The sequence below is a fragment of the Poecilia formosa genome, unplaced genomic scaffold, assembly GCF_000485575.1.
Source record: "Poecilia formosa unplaced genomic scaffold, Poecilia_formosa-5.1.2 Scaffold542, whole genome shotgun sequence".
Taxonomy (NCBI): Eukaryota; Metazoa; Chordata; class Actinopteri; order Cyprinodontiformes; family Poeciliidae; genus Poecilia; species Poecilia formosa.
The window spans coordinates 199,841-224,695 of NW_006800481.1; the positions used below are offsets into that span (position 1 = coordinate 199,841).

A 24,855-nucleotide genomic window follows, 5' to 3' on the forward strand; every position below is an offset into this window, starting at 1 on the left:
GGACAATGGGTGTGAATCCCTGATTGATATGTATCAGGGGTTCTGTGGAGCCCAACACAAATGGTCTGGCCATTTGTCTATTGTTAAGGAAAGGAGGTTGTTCTTTCATGCTAAAGAGGGCAGATAGGTCCTGGGTTGGGGGAGTAACACTTAGATAGTCTTTAGGATCAACGACGTTTCCTGCTGTTAAACGGCACTGTAGACGTCTATAGGAGAGCAGCTTGACCAGTCTCATGATGAGATCATTCAGACACATGATCTCATCATCAGACACAATCTAAAGCACAAAAGGGGTGAGGAGCACATCAAAACATTTTCCATTACAGCATCATAGGTGGTGTTTAAATGATTTAATGAGATATAAACCAACATCAGAGATACTGTGACCTGTACATTAATAACCATGCTGGACTCAATTTGTTTGTATTTTTTTTAGCTAAAATTTCTGAGTTTCTTGTTGGACTTCAACTGAAATTACACTGAAAGTTGGAACTTGGTCTTGGGAAGTCAAAGTTTTTCCATATAAACAAATATGGCCGCCAGGCACATAAAAACTCTGATACCTGCAGCAGCAACATGATTCAGATGGTTTGTGTCTTGTTTGTGAAATAATTTATATAAATACGGTTTTACAATATGTATCTGTTAAATGGTGCCAAATATTTTGGAGCATTTACATTAAATCGCAGCTAATATGCGTCTTAGAGAGAGACACGGTTAAGCACTGAAAAATAAGGCCAAGTTTATCATCTATAGAAGGTGTACATTAATTTGTTGCCAGGAAAGTATGATAAAGGTTACAAGAGAAGAAAACGGAGAGAACATAAAGCTGAAAATCTTTACGGTTCAAAAATATAATTGAGATAATTTTACTCTATTTAAAAGTATAATAATCCAATTATTGGCATATTTTTTAGCTTAAAACTGCAATTTTTATTTCAATTTGTATTGTATTTTATTTTTATGCCATGTGACTTTTTTTTCCTATTTTGCACTTTTTTGTATCCATTACTGTGTTTTATTTTTGTATTTTATATTATTTAATTTATTTTTCTTATCATTTGTGATTATTTCTGTTGTATTATTATTTATGAATAATTGCAGCATATTTAAATTCTCTTTTTTTTTTTGTCTTTTAATATTGTTTTGTTGTTTAAATTATAGGAGGTGACCTGGAGTGTCAAGAAAGGTGCTTACAAATAAAATGTATTAATTTTCTACATTTTTGTCCAATTTATTTACTGATATGTGCACGAAAATTTTTTATTTATTATGTTTATTTGATTTCTTTTAATTTTATTTTTGTTTTATTATTTTTACTTTATTAGATTTTTTTTTGTGTGTATCTTGATTTGCTTTTATTTTTTCATAAGACCGGATATCCCGTACACGGCTTTTACTTTGAAGGTGTCTCCGGAAGTTGTGCGTCGCTGTAGCTGCGTTCTCTGCCTGGAGGAAGGAGCAGACCCGAGAGGCAGCAGGTCGGGAGAGAACCTCGTTGCCTCAGCCTCATGCTTCGTCTCGGGGACTTCTGCTGCTCCGGTCGGCTGACGACGTTATTATAACAATATTTATTTATTATTATTTTTTATTTCTATCACTTTAATCACACAAAAGCAGGAGAAAAGCGGTGGAAGAGCAGAAAGGGGGCCCTAGTCATGGAGCTGTATTGCCTGGAGTCGGACACAGCCGTGAAAGCCCAGCCTGACCCAAACATCCTCTATGATGATAGAGTGCTGCAGAGTTTATTAACTATTGAGGACAGTTTTTTACCTCAGTGTTCGTATTTCCAGCGGGTCCAGAAGGACATTCAGCCTTATATGAGGAGAATGGTTGCAGGCTGGATGCACGAGGTTGGTGGGAACTTTAAAGTTTAGCTAACTTCTGTCGCGTTTATTTGCGTGTTTTAGCTAAATGTGGCTTTAAATTCAGAGATGCAGTTCAAAGTATAGCCGATCTTGGTGTTAACCTGTTTTACAATTGAATGAGAGTGACTCACCAAAGGCGTGGGGGAGTCGGAAATTCCAGAAAAATCAGCCTCAATGCGCTTAGCTACTTATTTACATTAGTTTACAGCCACACTGTTGGGAATTTTTGCTTCATACCTAGCTCAGACGACAGCTAAAGAGTTTATCTTAATTTACATAATCGAAAATCTGGTATTTTCCATGTTCACTAATTATTACGAATTTTTAAAGGCGACTCAAGCTGCAAGCCATGAAGCAGGCAGAGCCGCTTTCAGTTTTGTGAACAGAAATATGTCGATTTTATTCAACTTTCATTCGATTCGACCGTCGGAAACAATTCGATTGAGTGTTTTATTTGCATCTAAACGACTTTTGGAGGATTTATCTATCATAGTTTTTATTAATGGAGAAATCGACAATGAGGAAGAGGATTCGAAAAACGAGAAGGGGGTTGCAGAACGACTTCCTACTGAGCTAATTTGCTTGAATTTTTTTGCCCTTCATTCAGTAAAATGGTGTAGAAATTAGCGATTTAAGCTTGAAAAAGAAAATACCTCAATCATTTTCATGCAAGTCCTCTTTAAACCTATTTGTAAACAGGCCATGCATAAGTTATTACTAATTCTTCTCGTTAGAAATCAGTAATACAACTTTAAACACTTATTTAGTTTTGAAGTGCAGAATGATAAATTCAAAATCTTGTTTTCTGTTTTTTTGTGGTCAAATATGAACTATGAAAAATTAAAATTAGATTTAATCTTTTTATATTTAAAACAGTAAATATCAAACAACAACGAAATGGCCCATTTTCTTATTCTGACAACAGTTTTTACTAGTGTATGTTCTTCAACATATGACGTCACTTTTTGCATATATTCTGATTGGGCCCACATATCAACATATGAAGTTTGAAGATCAAAAACTGGATCAATTATTTTATATGTTAAAGTTTCATCAAGTCCCAATTGGGGTTTTTTTGTTGTTGTTGTTTTGTGTGTTTGTTTGTTTTCCCACTAGTTTTGGGGAAATATTTCAATAATAAAACTTGAAACACTTATTTATTATTGTTTGAGTTTTTAAGCAGGAAACATTTAAAGCAACCAATATTTTAAAGTTTGCCCCTAGTGGAAGTAATCTGAATTACACTTTGAAGAACGAAAAGCGACTTCACTTTCAGACCAAACGCTGTCTGTCACACAACTTCACTGCAGTATATGTTACATTTTTTAGACATCATTAACCATCTAGATCGCTGAATATTTAAACCCAGTTGATTTTCTTTTAGAGTAGTCGACACTAAATTTAATTCAGCTGGATTTGTCTTTAAAAAAGCCCTTCTAAGTTTCTTCTTCTCTGTTAAATTCCTGTCATTCCAGGTTTGTGAAGAGGAAAACACCAACCAAGACGTCTTTCCTTTAGCCATTAATTATTTGGACAGATTCTTAGCAGTGATGCCTACAAGAAAAAACTATTTGCAGCTCTTGGGAGCTGTGTGCATCTTCCTGGCCGCCAAGCTGAAGGACTGCAGGCCACCATCAGCGGAAAAGCTCTGCGTGTACACAGACAACTCCATTACACCCCGAGAGCTGCTGGTAAGAACCAAGGTTTCATTCATTCATCCATGCATTCATGTGAGCCTTTAAAAATGCAGCGTCATATTCTTTTTTTGGAGTATTTTATAATGCTAATGGCTGAATTAGTCTCACAGGAAGTATCCAATTTTCATCACAAGTGAAACTGTGCAACACAGCCACATCTGTGCTGTGCATTCATGCAGACTGCAGAGGCGTGTGATGCCATCTAGTGCCAACAGTGCAATATAACAGAGTTTTATCATTGCAGTTCTCTATGTTTTTGCTGTTTTTGTAGTTTCATTTTAACACAATACATTTTTTGTTTAATCTTTTGTTTTGCATAGATGCAAGGACTATTTTTAACAAGAAAATGGCCGTTAGGAGATGACAGATTGAAGTAGAGGTCGTGTGAGCTGTTTTTAGCGCTCAGGAAGCGAGAACACCAACAGCAAAATCTCTTTACTGCTCATCTTGCAATCACTGATCTTTCTTTTAACGTAAGCACGTAAGATTTGGGTTATGCACAGGAAACCCACGCAAATGTGAATGGTTACCGGCGTCCGAGGTGACAGAGACGCTTTTGGAAGAGCGCCAGCGGGGACGGCCCCCGCCTTATGTCGGGGTTTCACTGCTTACTACGTTTGCTTTGTAGGGGATTTGTTTCACCGTAGGGGAAGTTACAAGTCACACGTATCTGCTTCTGATCATCGCTATGTTTAAATGTCGAGTAGTTTTATCTGAAGTTAGCTGTGTAGTTTCTAGTTCTGATTTTAGCAAATTAAATTAAAATATTTTCCTTTGGCTTGTGCTGCTAATTAGCCATCTTGGTTGGAAACGTCTGCCGGCTTTTAGATGTTCGGCCTTCAGACTAATAAAGGAAAGAAAGATGGATGTTTTTGTTTTTACATTTAGCACATTCAAACATCACAAACTGCTCCATCAAGACATTCCTGGAAGCTTGTTCTGTCTTGTGACAGTGTTTTGCACTCACTAGCTGTTTTCATGGAAACATTAAAGCTTCAGTTCTTTTGACACACCAAGCTAATTATTCTGGTTTACTCAAGCTATAGTCAAAGAACGCAAGCAGCTAATTTAACAATCAGCCATAAATGATCAGAGGTGACTCTGATTTCATCCACTTTCACTATGTTTTATGAACATGGAAGGCCATATTGGATTTTGAAGTGTTGGTAAGTAACCTCCAAGTGTTTGTTCTGTTTATTCCAGATAAATGTGTTTCTTTACTGTTCAGAAGAAAGTATTTGTTTTTTGCTGTTCTGCTCTCCTTTACGATGCACCAATCCACTTTTTCCACTTTCATTACCGATATCTGAGGTTTAGTATCGGTTGATACCGATCCGATACTGAAAACTGTGCTGCATTGATGCAATGGGTGATTTTTTTTAAGCACCAATATAAATGTACTGAATCACATATTTATTGTATAACTTTACACCAGAACATCACATATATATCACATATATGCCAATAGCTTCAAAAGTTTGGTTAAACATGTAAAGAAAACTTTCATTTATTCAATCTGTGCAATTAGAACTAAAACAGTCAATTTAAAATAAATTATAAAGAAGCTGAAACTGACAGAAACAATAACTTCACTACATTGGTCAAACATGTAAAAAATAAGCTGCAACAAACCTTTCAAATGATTCAAAACACAATGTAAAATAAATAATGAAACAAGACATCACTCAGCATAAAGCATAGAATTAGACTGAATAGATTTGCCCTTACTGTCACCAATACTTGAACTAGAATTGTTTTAAAATATTGGGATCGATACAGACATTAATATCGTATCGGTGCATCTCTACTCTCCTTGCAGTTTGCTAACCGTAATTTTAAAACCGCATTACATTAATAAAAGTGTTTATTAGGTTGTCCTTTAGTTGGGAAGCCGTCTATGTCTTGTAAGAATACGGAAAGTGCAATAGCCTTCTTTCAGCCAGCTGACCAGCAATGTGCACCTACAGGTCACAGAGAGAAAGCGCTGATTGCTTTGTGCTCCATATAGGATGATGGAAACTTTCATTTTTTATCAAACTACAAATCATTAAAACTTTGGTTTAGCTTAACACGGGAAACTTAATGGTATAAAGGCTGCCCTTTAGTATATTGTTTATACCAGTAACAGTCTTCAGTAGATTATGGTTTTCCTTCTTGAAAAAGTGCAAACAAAAATGGAGTAGCATAAATTTTTAGTGATTGTAGGATTTCTCTTTGTCTCTGCTAAAAGACCACGAGATATCTCACCAACTATCGCTAGACTAGCACATTTGTTTTGGTTCTTTTTACCCAGAATTCCCTGTGCTTTAGTACACTTCCTGCTTTTGGAGGGGTCTCCGGTCCACTTGGCATTCACATATATATTTGAATCACATCAGAGTTCACTTTAATTGAACTGAGCCCTAGGATTTTAGTCGGACTAGAGTTAGTTTTTTGGTCTGCATCAGAATTCGATTGTGTATTCATACCTCCCCAAACTAACCAGACTTTCTAGGCAAACCGGTGTGAACCCTGATTAATGAAGGCCACTAATACCAGAAGACATAAAAAACCGTCAACAAGTAGACGTCCATTTAAGTTGCATATTAACCAATCAGAAGCTTGCTGACATGTGACATCATCTCTGACTCTTTTAAAGTGGTTTAATCTTAGTGTATATAAATGTCTTTGAAGAAAGTAATCTTTATATAAACATGTATTGTTAAGATACCATAACAGTGGTAACATTTTAAAAACACAAGATAATTAATGATCCATTTCTAATCTTGATACTGAAAGTTAAAGAGACGATTGAAAGGTTGGTAAATCTTTCATCTCAGAGCGCAGCAAAGCGGAGACACAGGAAATTAAAAGGTGAGAATGCGTAGACCTGTTTTGCTGCTACAAAGACCGACTGTTGCCTGTGCAGTGTGAACTTGTTGTAGCTGCTTGAGGCTTGTGACAGGAAGCTCGGCGCTCGCTGTCTCATTGGCAGGGCCTCTAAGCAGGGCAGAGCTCGTCACATGCCGGCGATATGAACACAAAGGATGCGAGGAATGAGAAAGGCACGCAGATAATAAGACACAGTGAGGAGAGATAAAATGAAGAAATGTTGCTCATCTTACAGAGCTATTTCCTCTGGGAATAAGGACTGGCTGTGATCTTTTTCATGGTCAATGAAGTCATGGCAGCACGCCACTGGAGCCCGACTGGGTGGATTTTGTCTAGAATAACAGTTTTTAAAGGGGTCATATAATGCAAAATTCACATTTTGAACTTTTTTACGCTTCCGTTTGGAAGCGTAAAAACTTCTAAAAGTGTAAGAACTGCCCAAGCACTTAAAAATAAAACACCCAGCCATTTTTTTGGCAATAAGTTGGTGTTTTTTGGTGACAAAAACCTTCGGAACGTAACGTCACAAGTCAGCAGGCACTACGCCGTTACCTAGCAACCCCACCCCGTCACCTAGCAACCAAAGCAGATCTCGAGCCGTTTGGTCAGGTGGTTTTACCGCTTACTAAGCAGTTAAGCTACTGATGAGTAATTAAATGAGCTTGATGATATCTATTCTGATGATTTTTTTAAAATATTTTCGAAGGAGAATTTTGTTTCAAATTCAACTCAAAAATACTTTGTCTATCCCAAAGGAAAATTAAATGTAAATTCAAAATACTTCAGTAATTGTAGATAGTTATTATTACAGAAATGTCATGATACTTTTTTTGTTTATGGTTTCTATTGTGTTTTTATTTCCAATTTATTTTATTGCATCTTATTTTGAATATTTAAAATGCCTTCCAATTCCAGTGTTAAGTGTTTTCTACAATATTAAAGTTTAGTAGTCTTACATTATTACACCATTACCATTGAAACAATAGTGTCATTGTTTATCGCAGTTATTCCTGGATCAATCTATTAGTATTGTTTGCATTCCACAATGGCTGCTGGAAAAGACAAGTGTTTTGTTGTTGACTTACCATCCAGAAACCACTTGCCACATGTTTGCTGGTTGTGCAGGAGGCTCCACTTCTGCTTTTTAAGGATGTATGGTTGTACAGTTGCACATCTGTTTGGAACCATTTTCATGTGCGAGTGTTCAAAAAGCTCATTTCTAAGAATTATTTTGTGCATAAATGTAACAAATATGTGTTTTATCGCCCACAGACCTAGTCTAACCTGTTCAGAAAGCACAGTAAGTCACCTTTAACTGCCTGTTCTGTGTTTGTTTTTTTGTTTTTGTTTTTTTTTATGCTTTAGGAGTGGGAACTGGTCGTCCTGGGGAAGTTGAAGTGGAACATGGCCTCGGTTATCCCCAATGATTTCATAGAGCACATCATGCGCCGCCTGCCCCTTCCCAAAGACAAGCAGGCGATGGTCTGCAAACACACGCTGACATTCATCGCCCTTTGTGCCACAGGTACCCTCCTCTCCATTGCTTTTTGTTTCTCACACGTTTGCACGCTCAGTTTGCTCCCAGAATATTCCCACAGATCCAAACATTCTCATGGAGTGAGTCATCTGTGACGACTCTCGTCTCTGCAGGCTAATTTATCTTCCGCCTTGTTCTTCTTCACAGCCGCTTAAAGCGTTCGTCCATGTTTCTCCGTTAATATCCGATCTGTGCTGGGATTGTAATTATTTCACTAGCTCTGCTCCGGCTCTGGCCGTCCTGTGTTGTTTGTTGACAGGGAAGCTCCCAGGTTTAAAGAGTCAGGCTGATCTTCCTTCCTCCTCCCATCCTGGCCTCATGTCCAAAATAAACTCTGAAAGCTGCGGGGAGAAAACTTCCCCCCTTAGGCCTTTCCTTTATACTTTCATGGGATTCCTGTTGCCTATACTTGGAATCCCTCTAATATTTTCATATCCTGGAAAGAAATGCTACTTCATGATCATCTAGGAGGATGTCACAAGACGGCCTCTGCAGCTAATTTGATGAAGGAAACAAAACAAGGAAGGTCACCTGGGTGCGATAAAATCCCTCACAAACGTCAGCGTCTCTTTTAATGAGTCTCATGCCCTGCTCGGCTCTGCACAGCTTTCTGTGTCACTTCTTTATGCATTTGGGTGTGTTTCAGCGGTTGCTTCTGCTATTCATAAGCAGCTGCTCGTATCAAAGCACAAAGCAGCCGCAGTGGGGGGAAAAAAGGAGAAGCCTGCTGCGGTTTAGCTGTAATGTAAATGTTTGGAGTTTTATACAGAATGGAGATGTTATTCTTATATTAGTCGCAGCTCCTCCTTTATGGACAGCTGGACTGGACGGTTTAATTGAACCCATCAGAAAAACTGCTTCTCTTGACATGTTCTGCTGCAGGTAATGGGCTGCCTTCAGTTTGCATCTGTACTGTTAATTCACAGAAATGGGCTTTAGAGAATGAGAAACGAGAAGTAAGAAAACTGCTGACCTGCTGGTGTGAACATCAGATTGTTACAGCACATTGCACAACTGTTCACACCCTTTGACCTCTCGCGTTCTGTCACATTTCAACCAAAACGTCGACGCATTTTTTAAAATTATTTGCAGATAAAAAATGTGCGTTTGTTTGTGGTATTTTTGAGATCAATACATCAACCACTGCCATATTTGAGTATACACTTAATGACACTTAATAACTTGAAATGATAAAATTTTAAATAATCACTTTGTTTTAAAATATTGATGCAGGTCCTTAATAGTTTTTTTTCTGTAATATTTACACTGTATTTCCACAAAGAATGACAATAAAAGTGCCAGTAATATTTTAAAATAGGACATTTGATCCTTCTTTACTCTAAAAATAGAAATAAAATTCTGTCAAAAATAAGTGGATATTGTCTAAATTTATGAGTTATCCTTCTTCAGAAAATAAAAGTGGAACTAGTAACAGAATTCCAGCTCCTATAACTCGCTATTGATATTTTCTCTAGAAAATAACCAAAAATACTTTTATTTTTTTTCCTTTGTGATGCTGTTTATTCTCTAAAAAACCTTTTGCAGAACATCTGTATTTGCACTGAGTCGGAGGGCTCAGGATTGCATAAGAGAAACTTTAAATTGTTTCAGGTTTGAATGAGCTGAGAAGGGATTTCACTTCATCCACCCAGGTCTGCTTTAGTTAAAGTTTCTCAGACTTGCATGTGGACTCAGGGGAGTCATGCCTGGAGCTCATTGCACAGCGAGTGGGAGAAATTCCTGCTCTGCTTTTGCAATCAGAGCGGAGGTTACTAAGAAGGAAAACCCACACAGGTTTGTTTTAGCTGTGTCTGTTGAAATCCAGACTGTGGGAAAAATCCAGAGCGTGTGCATCAGAGATGTTGCAGTAGGGCTGGGTGATAGGGCTAAAAATTAAAATCTCATAACATCCTATTTTTTTTCTTGCTTTCTTTTCTAAAAAATAAAAAAAATTACAAATTACAGAAAATATTCTCAAAAAGTGACTTTTATTTCCATCATCCACTCTGTGAGTTAGACGACGGTTACTAGGAATTTTTGTTTAATTACGAGAATGTAGCCATAACATTAGCAAAATAAAGACATAATTTTACCAGAAAAACTGTAAAAATGTTTGTTTTAATGAGAAAAAAGCTTTGAGAAAGTTATCAGAATTTGACGTGACCAACCCAGTCATTTTTCTTTTCCCTTTAAAATCCTGCTACTGATAATAATTTGATGCTGATCCTAAAAGATTAAGTACTTCCTTATCTGTAAACTCATACCAAAGTATAACTCAACATTCCTCATCTTTTTTATTATTATTTTTCATGCTTTTCAAGTTAATACTTCATTTTCCTAGTATTACAACTTTATTCTGGTAATATTAAAACTTTATACTCGTATTCAGTCCTAAAGTTGACCTGAATTTAAAGCCCAAAGAAATAGAAGCTGTAAAACACAGTTGTGAAACAAGATGGCCGCCTTGGTGTGCTGACATCACTCATTTTAAACTCGGAATCCAAATAATGAATCAAATTATGATTAATTGTAGATTAATTGTTTGTTAGATTAAAATTAGTTCCAATTGATTAACTAATGACCCCCGTTACTGTCTATTAGTGTTGCTGCTGGATGCCCTCTGCCATCCAGCAGAGGGCACCATTGGTCATCCTTAAGTGCCTTAAGTGGAGCCAATTAATACAGAAACAAAGATGGCGAAATGGTCCAGTCGTTGTAAAATGTATTTTATGCGGTTCTTTGTGGAAATATAAACGCTTTACACGCTAATTGAGTTTCATAATGTTTTTTTATTTTTTTTATTTAGCAAATTATAAAAAATGTAGCCCTTTATGTTATGGAAAGATGGTAGAAAACCTTAATACAAGTGATCATTTTCTTTTAAAGAAAATTGTCGCTTATCAAATTATCGATAAGATCAACCAACTTTAGATTAACTCTTTAATCAACAATGCAAAAACAACATTTTACCAAGTATTTTTGGTCCAGATTGTAGTGCAAATAGCTTAGTACACTAGAAATAAGGCAAAACTAACTTATAAGAAACTTTTCATCAAGATATAAGAGCTTGTTTTTAGTCGAGTCTTAATATTGATGAAAAACTACTAGTTCATCGGCAAGAAGTTAATGTTGGTGTCAAAAACCTTCGGAATGTAACGCACTGCGCCGTTACCTAGCAACCCCACCCCGTCACCTAGCAACCCAAGCAGAGCTCCAGATTACTTAACTTAGAACATGGGAGAAATATCTGGTACTTTCTCATCAATATTAAGGAAATATTGACTTGTAGCAAGCTTGTATTTCTTGTTGAAAAGTTACTTCTGAGATAGTTTTGCCTTATTTCAAGCGTTCCAAGATGTTTGCACTAGAAACCGAACCACAAATACTTTGTAAAATATTGTTTTTGTGATGAATAACTTGCATCCCGACTCTGAATAATGGAAACCCAAGTAGCGGGTTGGTTGAGTTATCGTCCAGCCCTGTGATTGCATCACTTCCACCTGCTGTGGTTTCATTCAAACACCTTTCCTTGACAGACGACCGTCTCGCCATGAACCCTCCTTCCATGATCGCCACCGGCAGCATGGCGGCTGCGATCTGCGGCCTCCAGCTGGACCACAGCGACCAGAGGCTGAGTCGGGACAACCTGACCGACCTGCTGGCCAAGATCACCAACACTGAAGTGGTAAGCATCGCAAGAAGGCAACAGTTATTAGCTGGGATTGCAATATCGCACGCAAGCAGCATAAAAGAGTCTTCAGTAAACAACAGTGACGACTTGAGTCGCAGCAGACTGAAGCGATTTGCTCTTCATGGAGAGAGAGAGAGCGTTCTGGTTGCTGGTCGGGCAGCTAGACTGCTGCTATAAAGAGCAGCGGCTGGGGGAATGTCTTCTTAAAACTCAGAGCCCACATTCTTGTGGTGGGACGCATGCAGTTTCTTTGCATGCCTCCCACTTTAGCTGTGGACCCCTCCTGGTGGAGGAATATGTTTGCAATGAAGGCGAAAAAATTTAAAGAAACATCCTCAGTGGGTGAACGTTGTCCAAACTGTCGTCGTTCTGTTAATCTGAGCAGAAACTAAAGCAAATCTAAAGTTTGGGCAGTAATTAAGACCATGTCGTGTTTTTTATGCCGTCTCTGAAGGTTTGGGCTTTTATTTGACCGATTTCTGGGTTTTAATCAGTCAGACGTTCACCAGTCCATCTGGTGGACTTTATTGTCGTCCATCCACGTTTTCCTCCAGGAATCTCTTTTTGCCCATCCAACAGTCCGTCCTCAGTTTGTGTCTTTGTCTTTTTGTTGATTATTCATCCAACTAGCTTTCCTTCTTTCTTTCATCCATTTTGTCGTTTGTTTCCGTCTTTGTTAAATCGTCCTGTTTTAGTTTTTTGTCCTACTTTTCATCATATCTTTTTAGTTCCTTCTTTGTCCTTTCTTTCTTTTGTCCATTGTTCTTTCCTCATTTCTCTCCATTTAGTCTTTCTTCCTTTCGTTCTTTTTGTTCTTTGGTACATTCTTTCTTTCATCCTATGTTTATGTTCTTTCTTTCTTTCTTTGTTACTTTTTAGTTTTTTGTCCTTTTTGCTTTGGTCCTTTCTTTCACTCTTTTTGTTCTTTCGGATCTTTCTTTCATTTGTTCTTTGTTTTTTGTACTTTCTTTCATTCTTTCTTTTGGTTTTTCATCGTTTTTGGTTTTCCATTGTTCTTTTCATTCTTCTTTTTTTAAGTTTTTCTTTCTCTCATTCTTTTAGTTTTTTTTATCCTTTCTTTGTCCTTTTGGTTTTTTCGTCCCTTTTTTTTCTATTTGGTTTTTTATCGTTTCTTTTCTCCTTTCTTTCATCTTTTTCTTTGGTTTTTCATTCTTTGTCTTTTGCCCTTTGTTCTTTCTATCCTTCTTTTAAGCTTTTCTTCCTCTCATCCTTTCTTTTTGGTTTTTCATCCTTTCTTTGTCTTTTTTGGCTTTTTGTTCTTTATTTTGGTTTTTCATCTTTTCTTTTGCCCTTTCTGGTCTTTCTCTTGTTCTTCCTCCCCTCCTCCTTTGAGTGACTGATCTCTCCGTTGTTTTTTAATTGTCTCTAACCTTAATGAATGGACGGCTCTGGCGTTTATGAATCGCTTGTCGAGGTTTTAATTAAATATCAGTTTTCTGCAGCAGTCTCACTAAGCTACCACATAAACCACAGCCATTGTTTTATTCCAACAATATTTGGTGATAGGCTCTAAACAGTGTTAAAATCAACACAAACGTTGTTGTCTCCAGGCTTGTGGTTGCGTTGCTACGGTTACGTGGGCCCCCCAGCACCGCCGTCATAACAAGCGCCCCCGACTGCAGCCCATCGGGTTCCAATTATTGGTGCGTTTTAGAGGAATGCTGGCCTTTTTTCTCTTTTTTTTTGCGAGCTTCGGCTCGTTCTTTAAGGTTCAGACCTCCCACATCTTCAGACCTGCAGCAGCAGACGGGGGGCGGACGACGCAGAAAGGATCTTCTTTCATAGCAGAAGTTTTCCAAAAACATCCGGTCCCACTGTCCTGCGTTCTGTTTTAGGCCCAAACTGTGAGAGGTCAAGGTTCAGTGGGTCAAAGCCATTTCCTCTAGGCCTCCACATGAGACTGAGCGCCTTAAACCCAAAGTACTGGAGGAACGAGACGCACACGTTTACTTCTGCTCATCTTATTCGTTCTTTCTGTCTTTCTTCTATTCTTTTGTCCTTTCTTTCTTTGTTGTTTGTCCTTTAGTTGTTTTGTTTTCTTTCGTCCCCTTTTTTTGTTCTTTTGTACATTCTTTGTCCTTTCTTTTTTCCTTGGTTCTTTCTTTTCTTTAGCTCTTCTTTCTATTTGTTTGTTTTCTTCTTTTTTCCTCCCTTCATTCGTCCTTTTTCTTCTTTTAGTCTGTTTGTTCGTTCTTCGTTCATTTCTTCCTCTGTTTGAATTTTCTTCTTTTTGTTCGCTTGTTTGTTCTTACTTCACTCCCTCCTCCTTTGTTTGTTCTTTAGTTTTTGTTTGTGCGTTCTTCCTTCATTTGTTCCCCCTTTGTTAGTTCTTTTTGTTCTTTCATTCATTCTTCATTCATTCTTCTTTCATTTGTCATTTCTTTGTTCGTTTTGGTTTTGTTTTTTCATTCCTCCTTCGTTCATTCATTCTTCATTTATTCATTCTTTCTTTTTTTGTTCATTTTTCCTTCATTCCTTCCTTTGCCCTTTCTTCATTCATTCATTCTTCATTCATTCATTCATTCCTCCATTCTTCATTTGTTTGGATTTTGTTCTTTTCCTCGTTCCTCTTCTGTTCATTTTTTTGTTTGTTCTTCGTTCCTGTCGTTCGTTCTTTTGTTTGTACCTTTCTTCCTTTGTTTTTTTTCCTTCTTTGTCCTTCATTTGTTCTTTTTTGTTCGTTCATCCCTTCTTCCTTCTTTTGTTCGTTCTTTGTTTGTCCTTCCTTGCTTCGTTCACTTTCATTTGTTCATTCTTTCATTCATTCTTTTGTTTGTTCGTCTATTTTTCCTTTCATCCTTTGTTTCGTTGAAGTGCTGAAGGAACCGTTTCCATGGTTTCAGACCTCGCTCTCTCTCCGATCCCTGACTTTCCCTGGTTTTCTCGTGCGTGGCGTTGTGGATCATTCCTGTGCCGCTGCGTCTCGATCGCGGCTCTGCTGGTGTTCAGAGTTCGCTGGTACTCATTGTTCTGGTCCTGATGGACCACCTACCTCAACACATATAATTCCCCTCCGGTATGCCAAGCATGTGAATAAAAAGGTTGAACTCGCATGACAAATGGAGCAAAATAACATCCATTTAACTGTCTGTGAACATTTGTTCAGATCCACAGACTCGTCTTTAATCATCTTTAATTTATCTTAAGTATTTGAAAGAATAAGATTTTATTTCATTTTTGTACTTTTAACCCCTTTTCTGTGTTTTTTGTTGGGATTTGATGTGATGGAGCAACACTTGAGTTGTGAAGCGTACGCTACAAATCTTTTTGCAAATCTGAATAGTGCGGTGTGCACTTCATTTAGCAGAAGCATCTCTACACGCATTTACACTTGTAAAACCTTTTAGATATTTCTCTTCCAGCTTTCCACTTCAGTTTATTTCAATTAGGTGTTTTCAAGGCCTGGAAAGTTCTTGATTTCTGTAAAAAAAATTCTTCAAAGTGTTTAATAGTTTTGTAATAATCCAACGTTTGATGCTTTCATACACCTAATAATAAAACGAATAAATTTTTTTCTGACTGTCTGAAGTGAAATCAGACCAAATTTCTCTTGTTTTATGTCAGTTATAGTTATAATAAATTTTTTGTTGTTGTGACTTTTTGAGTAATTCAGTTAGTTTTAGTTAGTTTTTAGAGTGCCTTTGCTTGATTATATTTATTACTTAAATATTGTTTATTTTTAGGTTCATTTTTATTAGTTATTGTAGTAGTTTTTGATTTTTTTTTTTTCCTACTTTGGTTAATTTTGTAGGTGCACTATTCAAAAAGGTTGATTCATCAATTGGGTAATCCTCAACAGAAGAAACAATTTTCAAAAAAATGTATTTAATTGTTGAACAATCAGCTGACTGCTGTTTCCTCCAAACTTTTTGTTCAGTATTGTAAATGCTGCCAGGAGGAGTAGCTGACATAAACTGTTTGTTTTGGGAAAAATAATCTATTTCACACAAGCTAATTAATAGATTAAAATGTACAGAAACAAAGGATATTATGTGTAGTTTAAGTATGTTTTAGTTCCAGTTAGTTTTTCCCTTTTAATTCCCATTTTTATGTATTTCAGTTAACAAAAATATTTTCTCAATTTCATTTGTTTTATTTTGTTTTGTCTTTAGTCAGAGGCTTCTTAAAATTCGCTGTAATACAGACTGCTACAGCAGCCACCACCATCAACAATAACTCTTTGAAGAATTTTGAGTTAATCTGAGTTACAACAACATTTAATTTCCCTTTGGGAAGCGTTTTTGAATTTGAATTAACCACTTTTGACGTTTCCTGTCGCTGCAGGACTGTTTGAGGGCGTGCCAGGAGCAAATCGAGCGTGTGCTGGCCTCTAGCCTGCAGCAGGGCCAGCAGTATGGACCCGACAGCGCCGTCAGAGGTGGCAGCAAGTCCAGGGAGCAGCAGGATCAGTCGAGCACCCCCACGGACGTGCGCGACGTCAACTTATGAGCTCCCATCGCCGCCTTACTCGGCCACCGCGTGCCTGCTTACCAATGAACTGACAGGAGCGAGACGCTGGAGGGAGAGAGGGGGCATTAATTGCCAGTATCTATTTTAAGTTGCCCCCTTCAGTGATGGTGCGACAATCTATGAACTTTTAGAAACTAAGAAATTTGTAGTTTTTCTCCTTCTTTTTTGTTTTGTTTTTGCCCCATTCACACCTGGTTTGGGTCTTTTTTCACCTTTTTTGTACACGTCTCTAGCTATTTAAGAAAAGAAACGGACGAATAATTGTTGAAGACTTGATAGTGCCTTAGGTTCCAAAAACCTGAAAATATTTTTTCATACTTGAAAATTGCATAAATATATGAGATATACCGAATGATGTATATTTAGCCAGCATTTATAACTCTTTAATCAGCTTTAGTGAGTAGTAATCGATTTACAGGAGTTTTCCTTTATTTGGAATTCCATATAGCAGTAATTAAAGCAGAGGAGCGCTACCGTAGCTAATGGCTCCGTCTATCATACTGTGCACCTGTAGCACTGCTTACTATTTATGCAGAGAGGTGCTGGCTCAGAGTGGGCTGGGCCTGCTCATGGAGGAGAAATGAAACAGGTTTGAGGTCCGGAGCAGTCGCTGCTGTTGACTCCATGAAGTGGCGTTTGAATTCACCAAAGCCACGTTGTTGTTTTTGTTGTTGATGTTGTGTTCAAGCACAGTTAGGAGTGTTTAAATAGCTCAGAAGGGGTTAGCATTGATGAAAGAGTTTTAAAAAAATAAGTTTTTGCAAGTTCTTCAAGATTTTAGAGGCTGAGCGGTTTGTTGGGAAGGCGAGTCGAAAGCGAGTGGAAAGTGGTTGTAAAGTGAGCAGAATGTGGGGTGAAAGAGAAAGCAAGGAGGATTTTTTTAAGCTTTATGATGTTTCTGCAGGATTTTGTTTTGCAGGAAATCGGCGAAATGTCGTTTTTGGGGTTTTTCTCCTGTAATCAATTACACCATTGGGCCTTTTGTAGAGAGGGCGACGTGGAACGATATCAATGCACTTTTAAAACACACTCCTTAAGTTTCGGTAAGGGGATGGTTTGTGAGGACAAGTTCGGAGGGGTCATTTGTTTTTATTCTATCTTTTTCTTTTAAGTTATTTGGGTTTTTTCTGGGCTGGATTCCCATGGGGTGAAGCATATTGTTTTGAATGCTTTGCCTCAATTGGTGAGTAGACTTATAAAAATCACCCTCCTAATGTAAAAGTTTATAAATCAAGGCAAGCCACAGGTAGACATCAGTGCGCTTGTGTCATCCTAAACTTGAATTTATTCCATTTCCAGATTTAGACCCATTCCACTAGATCTAATAGTTACATCCTTCTGTTTTGTGTTTTTCTTATTTCTGATCTGCAGTTTCTTTCAAAGGCGCCCCTTTGACACGTGTAAATAACCGACAAAAATGCTTGAAATCCATGTGACATTTTAAACCCGAAACTGTTTCTCGTTTGTTCTGATGCCTTTTTTTGATGTGCAAAAAAAAACAAAAAACAGCCAAATTGTTTTAAAAAAAAATGCTTTAAGTTTGAGCATGTTTAATGCTTTTATGTTTTTTCCAAAGTAAAAAAAGAAATAATCTACGACATTCTTTGCTGCTATTAAGCTTTTTCTTTTCTAGTCTTACACAAAAATGCCTTATTGTCATTCACTTGTGTGCTGCTATATTTTAATATGTTGTGTATGTAACAAGTCTGCTTTTCTCTGTCAATGTACCAGAGGGAAAAGGAGCAGTTTGGTGCGGGACTGGAAATCTGTTTTGATCAGCATGTTTTATTCATTTATTGTTTTAATCGTTGTAATCTGTTCTATCTTTGTTCTGTCAATATTCTTGCTGCTTCTTATGTACCTCAGGATAATTAATTGGATAGACACAGCGAGAGGCCATCTCACAATTACCTCATCACATGTCGCATCACACAGAATGACTTCACTCCTAAATCGTCGGACGGGTTTCACTTTTTTTTTCTTTTTTTTTTTTTTCCTGTATGTTAATAAATCCACCTACCAGATTCCACTGATTTTTTTAAAAAGTGCCTCCAGCCTATTTTAAAATGGCTAATTTTCATATCTGGTGCTAGTTAAAAATAAAAAGCCTATACTGTGTTTTATATTTGTCCGAAAAAAAAATCCATTCGGGGAACAAGTTTGGATCAGTTCAATGTCATTTATTTTTATCGAGGTACCCATTTACTCGATTCTACAATTGTTTGCTGTGGTTGTTCATACAAATCCTTTTCCCATTTATCCCCATGTGCAACCACCTGTGTACCTCAATAATTTGTTCTAAATAAATTGGCTAAAATCACTGGTGTGGCTTGTCTTTCTGTTGTAATGTTTAGCTGCCACCAGGGGGTGCTAAAGCTGTCAGGAATAATACAAAAGAGAGAAAAAGTGAGAACCAGCTTCATTATTAAAATGGTAAAGGTTAACAGAAGTAATGCAGAGGAAGGAGCAGAAGAAGCAGAGTCTAGAGGTCAGTAATCTCAAACAGGTGAGTGGAAATTGAGAAGAGACGTCTGAATTTCAAAATGGCGACGCCAATAAACATCATTTTAAGCCTTACTTTCCATAGACAAACGCCACTTTTACTTTGTTCAACTTAGAATTGCAGGCGCTACGTGTAACATTGATTTTAGGTGCATTTTTACACGTCTGTCTTGTAAAATAAACACGTTTTTACCATATCTTACTGCAGTTGCTGCAAGAAGAAGCGGCCATATTGAATTTGAAACACGAAGTTCGGCTTACAAGTCGTAACTGAGGGTAGTTGGAGTTGCTTCCAGTTTTCCAGTGACAGATGCGACTTCCCACTGGAGGAGGTTCAAGTTGATTTTTCCAACTGAGAAGTCGGAACTCATATTTTGATATAAATCAAATTACATGACCATTTAAATATTTACTAACACACTTGATATAATTGTACCTAAGATACTTATAAAATTGCAGAAGTATATTGTATTAATCATTTTTTTCTCCTTAAAAAATATTGCGTATTAGAATAAATAATTACCTAGCTAGCCTTATATCCTGGTGTATCAGTACACACATCAGTTTGTCTTACAAAGTAAAAACTAAAGTCAATATAACTCATTAAGTCGTCATAATAGATAAATATATATATTTCAATTATTATTTATTTTAATTATTTATTCGTTCTTTCAAACCACATTGTGTTTAAATTATTTTATAAAGTCACTCAACATTTAAAACTCGCATTTTAATTTCAGATGGCTCCCACGCAATGCGTCATGACAGAAGACGCTACGTCCTGTGACGTATGACTCAACCAGGAAGTAGCTGGGGAACAGCCGGTGAAAATGGCAACGTTCACGCTAATGTTCATACGCCAGTAAGTTGGTCTTTTAACGGCTCGTTTCTGCTCCGGTTGTTTAAATTTGCAGTGTATATATGTGGCAAATGAACATGGAGTTAATTTTACGAGTTTATTGGTGAAATAATGTCGACTAATATGAAGTTTGACTGTGTTCTGTCACTAACAGCCTCAGAATAATGTGACCCATTTAATTCATTCACTTTGTTTTCAAACAGTGGGGAGACGCAGTACAACAGAGACAAGCTCCTGCAAGGTAAATAATACTAATGAGGATTTATGTATTAAACTCAATTTAAAAACGGCTTTTAAGTTTAGGTTACAGGAAAATGGGGTTTATTTAACATGTTTAGTACACCTACGGGCAAACAAAGGTGAAGGAATGAGCCGATTTGGGAATAATTTTATCCAAAGGTAAAGCAGCAATGGATCTGTAAATCATCCCGTTTTTAAATACGACGACTATGGTTTCTATTTGCGTTTCCATTACAAATGTGCTCAAAACTTTGTCAATGTAGGAAAAAAGACATACATTTGAGGTATTTCTATTGAAAAAGAAACACAGTTAAAATTACATGTGAATAAGTTTGTTCATGTGATATACCTTGTCACGATCATCCAACTACTTCCTGTTGTTGTCTTCTTCCTGCTTTTTAATGCGGAAAAATGTGTTTCTATTGCAGTATTGAGAAATAAGCCAATTTTGATACTTTTTTATTTTCAAAATTATCTGTTTCCATTAACCAAACTTATTTCCAAAATGTCAAATTTCGCAATTATTTGGTCAATGGAAACAATTATGAATGTTGATAATTTCATATTCAAAAAAATCTACAAAATGAATAAAAAAGTGATGGGGGAGGGAATTGGGTCTAAGAAGCTGGAGGTTAGTTTGACTTGAGAGAAGAGTCTGTCCAGCTATTAAAATGGTTGCAGGTGAAAATGCGATGATAGTCAAACCATTTATTTAGCATACACAGCATGTACAAATCTAAAAATATCAGCAAAAAGATAACTGTTTTTACCTTATCTTTTAGACATTGAGTGTGAATTGAAACTTGTAATTTGGTGGGCGGGGGTTTCTGTTAATTAATGAAGTCTAGCTTTTCCTCAGGCTGAATATTGTCTGCTTTCAGGTCAGGGAGTGGACACGCCTCTGTCAGAAACAGGTGTGCAGCAGTGCGAAGCTGTGGGGCAATACCTTAGAGACATCAAGTTCTGCAAAGTGTTTGTTAGTAACCTGCAGCGAGCTGTGCAGGTAAGACTCGATGGCATTAAAATATGTGGAGCTAATTTGCATATGTATCTACTTGTTTTCAAAGCATCTGCCGTCTGAATGGTAATTTGCATTTTATCTGACTTTCATGTCATTAATGTGAGTTTCTATGCATCATAATTCTACACCAGAATAACCAAACACAGTAAATCTGGACGTAAACAATGGCTGAAGTGAAGATTATGAACTTAAAAAAGAAGTCTGTGTCACTGAAATGCATCACAATCACACCACTCTAATAAGTGAGTAAAGTTTATTTTATAAAGCAATTTTCACAGACATAAATTCACAAAAGTCCTGTAGAGTAAAAATTAATCTTAAAACAAGCATAGGAAACATAATGGGTGTAGTGAATATTGAACCAGAGTGATGTGGCTGAATTTACTGGATTTGGGGGGGAAAAGTCTGGCTGCTGCATTCTGTTTGGATTACCAACATGAAATTGAAGACTTGAAGAAGCATTACAGGAGTCTGGAAACTGATATGACACACAAAAATGAATATTTTCCTCTAGGTCAACTCTGGAGACCATATGTCACATTTGGGAAATGTTTCTGAAAGAAACAAGAACAGGAAATGTTCTTAATGTGTGACTAATGAGCCTAATGATGAGTCAAATGTGACAATGTGAGACTTTTCACCTCCCAAAAACTCTGATCTGTGCCGCTTCCATATGTGGGACAGACTCGACTCTCTTGGCTCTGACTACAGATTTCTCTACAGAAGTTGTGATCGATGCTCCACAAAAAGCCGTTGCTATTAGTTGTGTTTTCTTTTTCTTAGCTTTCTTTGTGTTGCTATGATCTTGTGACAATATTATCGGCTCCAATTGCAGAATAAACTTTAAAATCGATCTTCTGTGCATGCAGGTCAGTTTGGGATTTAACTGGTAATATGAACGACCATGCAAACAAACAAAAATAGATTTCAGCACAAAAAGTTGGAATTGAACATTAAGACCCAGACTGTTTTTGCTCAAAAATCCTCCATCCTACCAGGAGATTCTTCCTCCACAGATGATTTGATTAACCATGGATTAGCAACATAAGGCATGATTCTGTTATTTTTACCAATTCCTGCCTATTCCTGTCATCTTCATGGCAGCATCCATGGAAAATCAGTTGAAGCTCATGTATGTCTCATTAGTAAGACAGAAAACAGGATGAATGACTTATAAATGAAATAGTTGTTTGGATATTCATGTTTCTGTGGCTGTTTGACTCACTCCTGCTTAATATTGTCCAGTCCAGGATTATATCTTTGGAGTCATTCATTTCCAGGTTGTTTGTCTTTTTTCTAGACAGCGGAAATAATTTTGAGGAACAACACTCACCGTTCTGGTATAGAAATGATTTTGGAGCCCTTACTCAGAGAACGGGTAAGATCCGCTCAATTTAAAATAAAAAATAAAAACTGGATGTGTTTTAGTTTTTTTTCCTGGGTTCGGTTCTGAGCTGAGTTGTTCTGGTCCAGGGTTTTGGCGTGGCTGAAGGCCGTCACAAAGAGTATCTGAGGAACATGGCGAAAGCAGCTGGTCAGTCCTGCCGTGATTTCACGCCGCCAGGAGGAGAAACTTTAGATCAGGTGAGTCAGAATTTGAGTCAATTTACTGAAAAACAGCGACACGCAGTGGCCACCGTTAGGTATTGCAATAAAATAACTTGGCCATTCTTTCAAAATCGCTTTTTAAGAATAAAACAATACTGAGAAATTGAATTATTCCATGTTGAAATATAAATTTAAAGCATTGATTATTTGTGTTTATTTCTTTTTGTTCTTATAAAAATCTTTTTGGAGCTTTTATACTTAAAATATGTTGATACAATTGTTGCGTCAACATCCCTTCCATCAAGTAAATACATCCAAACTTCGGTTTCCTTCATTGAGGACAATTTTATGCTCTTTTAACTGATTATCCACATTGCTTTAGTTGCTCAGAAACCCATAAAACCTATTAAAAACCTATTAAACTGCAGTTTAAAATGTATGTCAAGATGGAGGTTTCTGGTGAAATTTCCTTTAACTAAAATGTTCAAGAGCCAGAAAGGTAGATATCAAGATATTTATGTGTAAGAATGGCCCAGTCAAAGTCTAGATTTAAACCTAATACAGAATCTGTGGAAAGATAGATGTTGCTTTGTAAGAACAGGTTAAAATCTCAGTGTGGACCTGTGCAAAGCTGGTAGAGACACACATGGAAAGGCAGCAAAAGCATTAAATAAGAAGACTGAGAGGATTTTTTTTCCACACTTTTAAATTTTAATTTGTCAGAAATACTTGAAACCATGCATCATTTGCCTTCTACTTCATAATTATCCACTACTTTGTGTTGGTTTCTCAGATAAAATGCTAATAAAATGAAATTGTAACTTCTCAAATGGGAAAACCTTTAGGTGACTTGAGTGGTTCAGCACTGGAAAAACACAAAAAGTATTTTTGATCTAGTTTCTAGTTCAAATATCTTCACTTGAAATAAGACAAAACTAACTTACAAGTCACTTTTCAGCAAGAAATAAGGTATTGATGAAAAGTTATGGCATAAGTTATAATTTGGGGAAAATGTCTTGTTCTAATGGCAATTAAGGAATTATTGATTTAAAACAAGCTTTTTATTTTTACTGAAAAGTTTCTTATAAGTTAGTGCATTTGAGACAAAATTGATTTATTTGCACAAGAAAGTGGACCAAAAAAAAACTTTGTAAGATTGAGTCACTCTTTCCATGTTTGGATTTTTATTTATTTATTTATTTTGCTTTTCTCTGCATGTAAAATCCCTAATAAAGAGAATAAAAACAAAGACTGCTGAGTTTTCTTCTCGCCAGTCATGTTCAACTTTTAGCTTCCCTGTCGCTTGATTCCAGGTGAAGCAGAGGTTCAAAAATTTCCTCCAAGTTCTTTTTAAACAAATGCTGGACGATCAGGAGACGCCCGCAGACGTCGCCTCCGCCAACGACGGCCACCAGGGGGCGTCGGCCCACGTCTTGGTGGTGAGCCATGGCGCGTACATCCGGGTGGCCGTCAGGCACCTGCTGGAGGACTTGAGGTGCGTCCTGCCTGCGGGTGTGAAGATGTCGCAGCTGCTGTTGCCGTGTCCCAACACGGGCGTCAGCCGCTTCGTTGTCACTCTGAGCCGGAGCGAGTCGGGTCCGCTGCTCTCTGCCGCCCGCTGCCTCTTCACCAACAGGAAGGAGCATCTGGAAAACCTGGCGCCTCCTGAGTAGCAGAGAAGAAACGGAGAAGATTGGAACTTCCTTAAACGACATCAAACTGTGTTTTCTCGATAATGGGCGTGTTTTATTGATTACCGATGATGGGAAATATTTTAAAAGTTGCATCTGTAGGGAAAAGCACTGCATTTATAAACTTTTATAATTTAATACCAAAGTAGAATCTATTTATTTTATCTTTGAGTTCAGATGTTTTTCATTCTACATGCGCAACAAACTGAAGACCTGAATCATGGTAAAATATCCTGGGTAAAAGATTGTAGAGACACTGTGCTACACTTTATTTGTCATATATGTGCCTGTTCGTTTGCTGTGGGGTGTTAAATTATTACTTTTGTTAAATTTCAAAATGTTTTATAAGCTAAATGATTGAAACCTCGTTGTCTTGAAAACAAAACCACCAAGTTAAACTCAAACTCACAACTTTCAGCTCCGTTCAGACATAATCGCACAAAAAAATTAAGAAATACCTCTTTAACAGATTTAGGTTATTAATGAACGGAGATGTTGACACTCCTGTTAAAAATGTGCCGAAAGCCTTCAAATAAATAAATCTTTTACTGCAGCAGCATAATCCTAACTGGGAGGAAGTGAAAATTAAACCTTCAATTTTTGTGCATTAGGAGAAAGGGGGGAAAAAAACACAAAGAAGTTAATTATTTTCCCTAAAGTCACAATTTTTAGATATGTTTGTATCTTTAGCAATTCCTGTTAAAGATGACTGAGTCCTTCTTTTTTATTTCTATTTAACCTTCTTTTAAGAAATGATGATTTCTTTTAAATCATCAGTTTTTAATTGATGACATTATTATTTATGTCATCAATAATAGTAATTAATTGATTATGAATTT

At 37.0% G+C, this 24,855-nt stretch overlaps 2 protein-coding genes across 6 annotated transcripts in view; both read left to right on the forward strand.

Moving 5' to 3' along the window:
* The window catches only part of LOC103129392 (G1/S-specific cyclin-D2-like), a 62,097-nt gene extending 43,622 nt beyond the window's left edge, over positions 1 to 18,475 (forward strand). For 4 of the 5 annotated variants that reach the window (XM_016665030.1, XM_016665031.1, XM_007540469.2 and 1 more), the window contains 4 exons: positions 3,344 to 3,559; positions 7,802 to 7,961; positions 11,510 to 11,658; positions 15,970 to 18,475. In XM_016665030.1, the coding sequence (XP_016520516.1) occupies positions 3,344 to 3,559; positions 7,802 to 7,961; positions 11,510 to 11,658; positions 15,970 to 16,134 (690 nt within the window). In that variant the 3' untranslated portion in view covers positions 16,135 to 18,475. Of the gene's footprint in view, positions 1 to 1,407; positions 1,482 to 1,617; positions 1,854 to 3,343; positions 3,560 to 7,801; positions 7,962 to 11,509; positions 11,659 to 15,969 lie in introns of all 5 variants that reach the window. The other variant, XM_007540460.1, reaches the window with a different exon arrangement.
* Positions 18,476 to 18,583: 108 nt separating this feature from the next.
* On the forward strand, positions 18,584 to 24,635 carry tigarb (TP53 induced glycolysis regulatory phosphatase b). Its single transcript, XM_007540471.2, has 7 exons — positions 18,584 to 18,661; positions 19,398 to 19,519; positions 19,720 to 19,757; positions 20,638 to 20,759; positions 22,078 to 22,155; positions 22,251 to 22,361; positions 23,639 to 24,635. The coding sequence occupies exons 2-7, from the start codon at positions 19,488 to 19,490 to the stop codon at positions 23,996 to 23,998; spliced, it is 741 nt and encodes a 246-aa protein (XP_007540533.1). The 5' UTR covers positions 18,584 to 18,661; positions 19,398 to 19,487; the 3' UTR covers positions 23,999 to 24,635.
* The last annotated feature ends 220 nt before the right edge of the window (positions 24,636 to 24,855 follow it).

Coding starts and splice junctions, on each gene's coding strand:
- tigarb (XM_007540471.2), top strand. CDS start 19,488: ATGGCAACGTTCACGCTAATGTTCATACGCCA. Junction 22,156..22,250: donor AGCCCTTACTCAGAGAACGG/GTAAGATCCGCT, acceptor GTTCTGGTCCAG/GGTTTTGGCGTGGCTGAAGG. Junction 22,362..23,638: donor GAGGAGAAACTTTAGATCAG/GTGAGTCAGAAT, acceptor GCTTGATTCCAG/GTGAAGCAGAGGTTCAAAAA.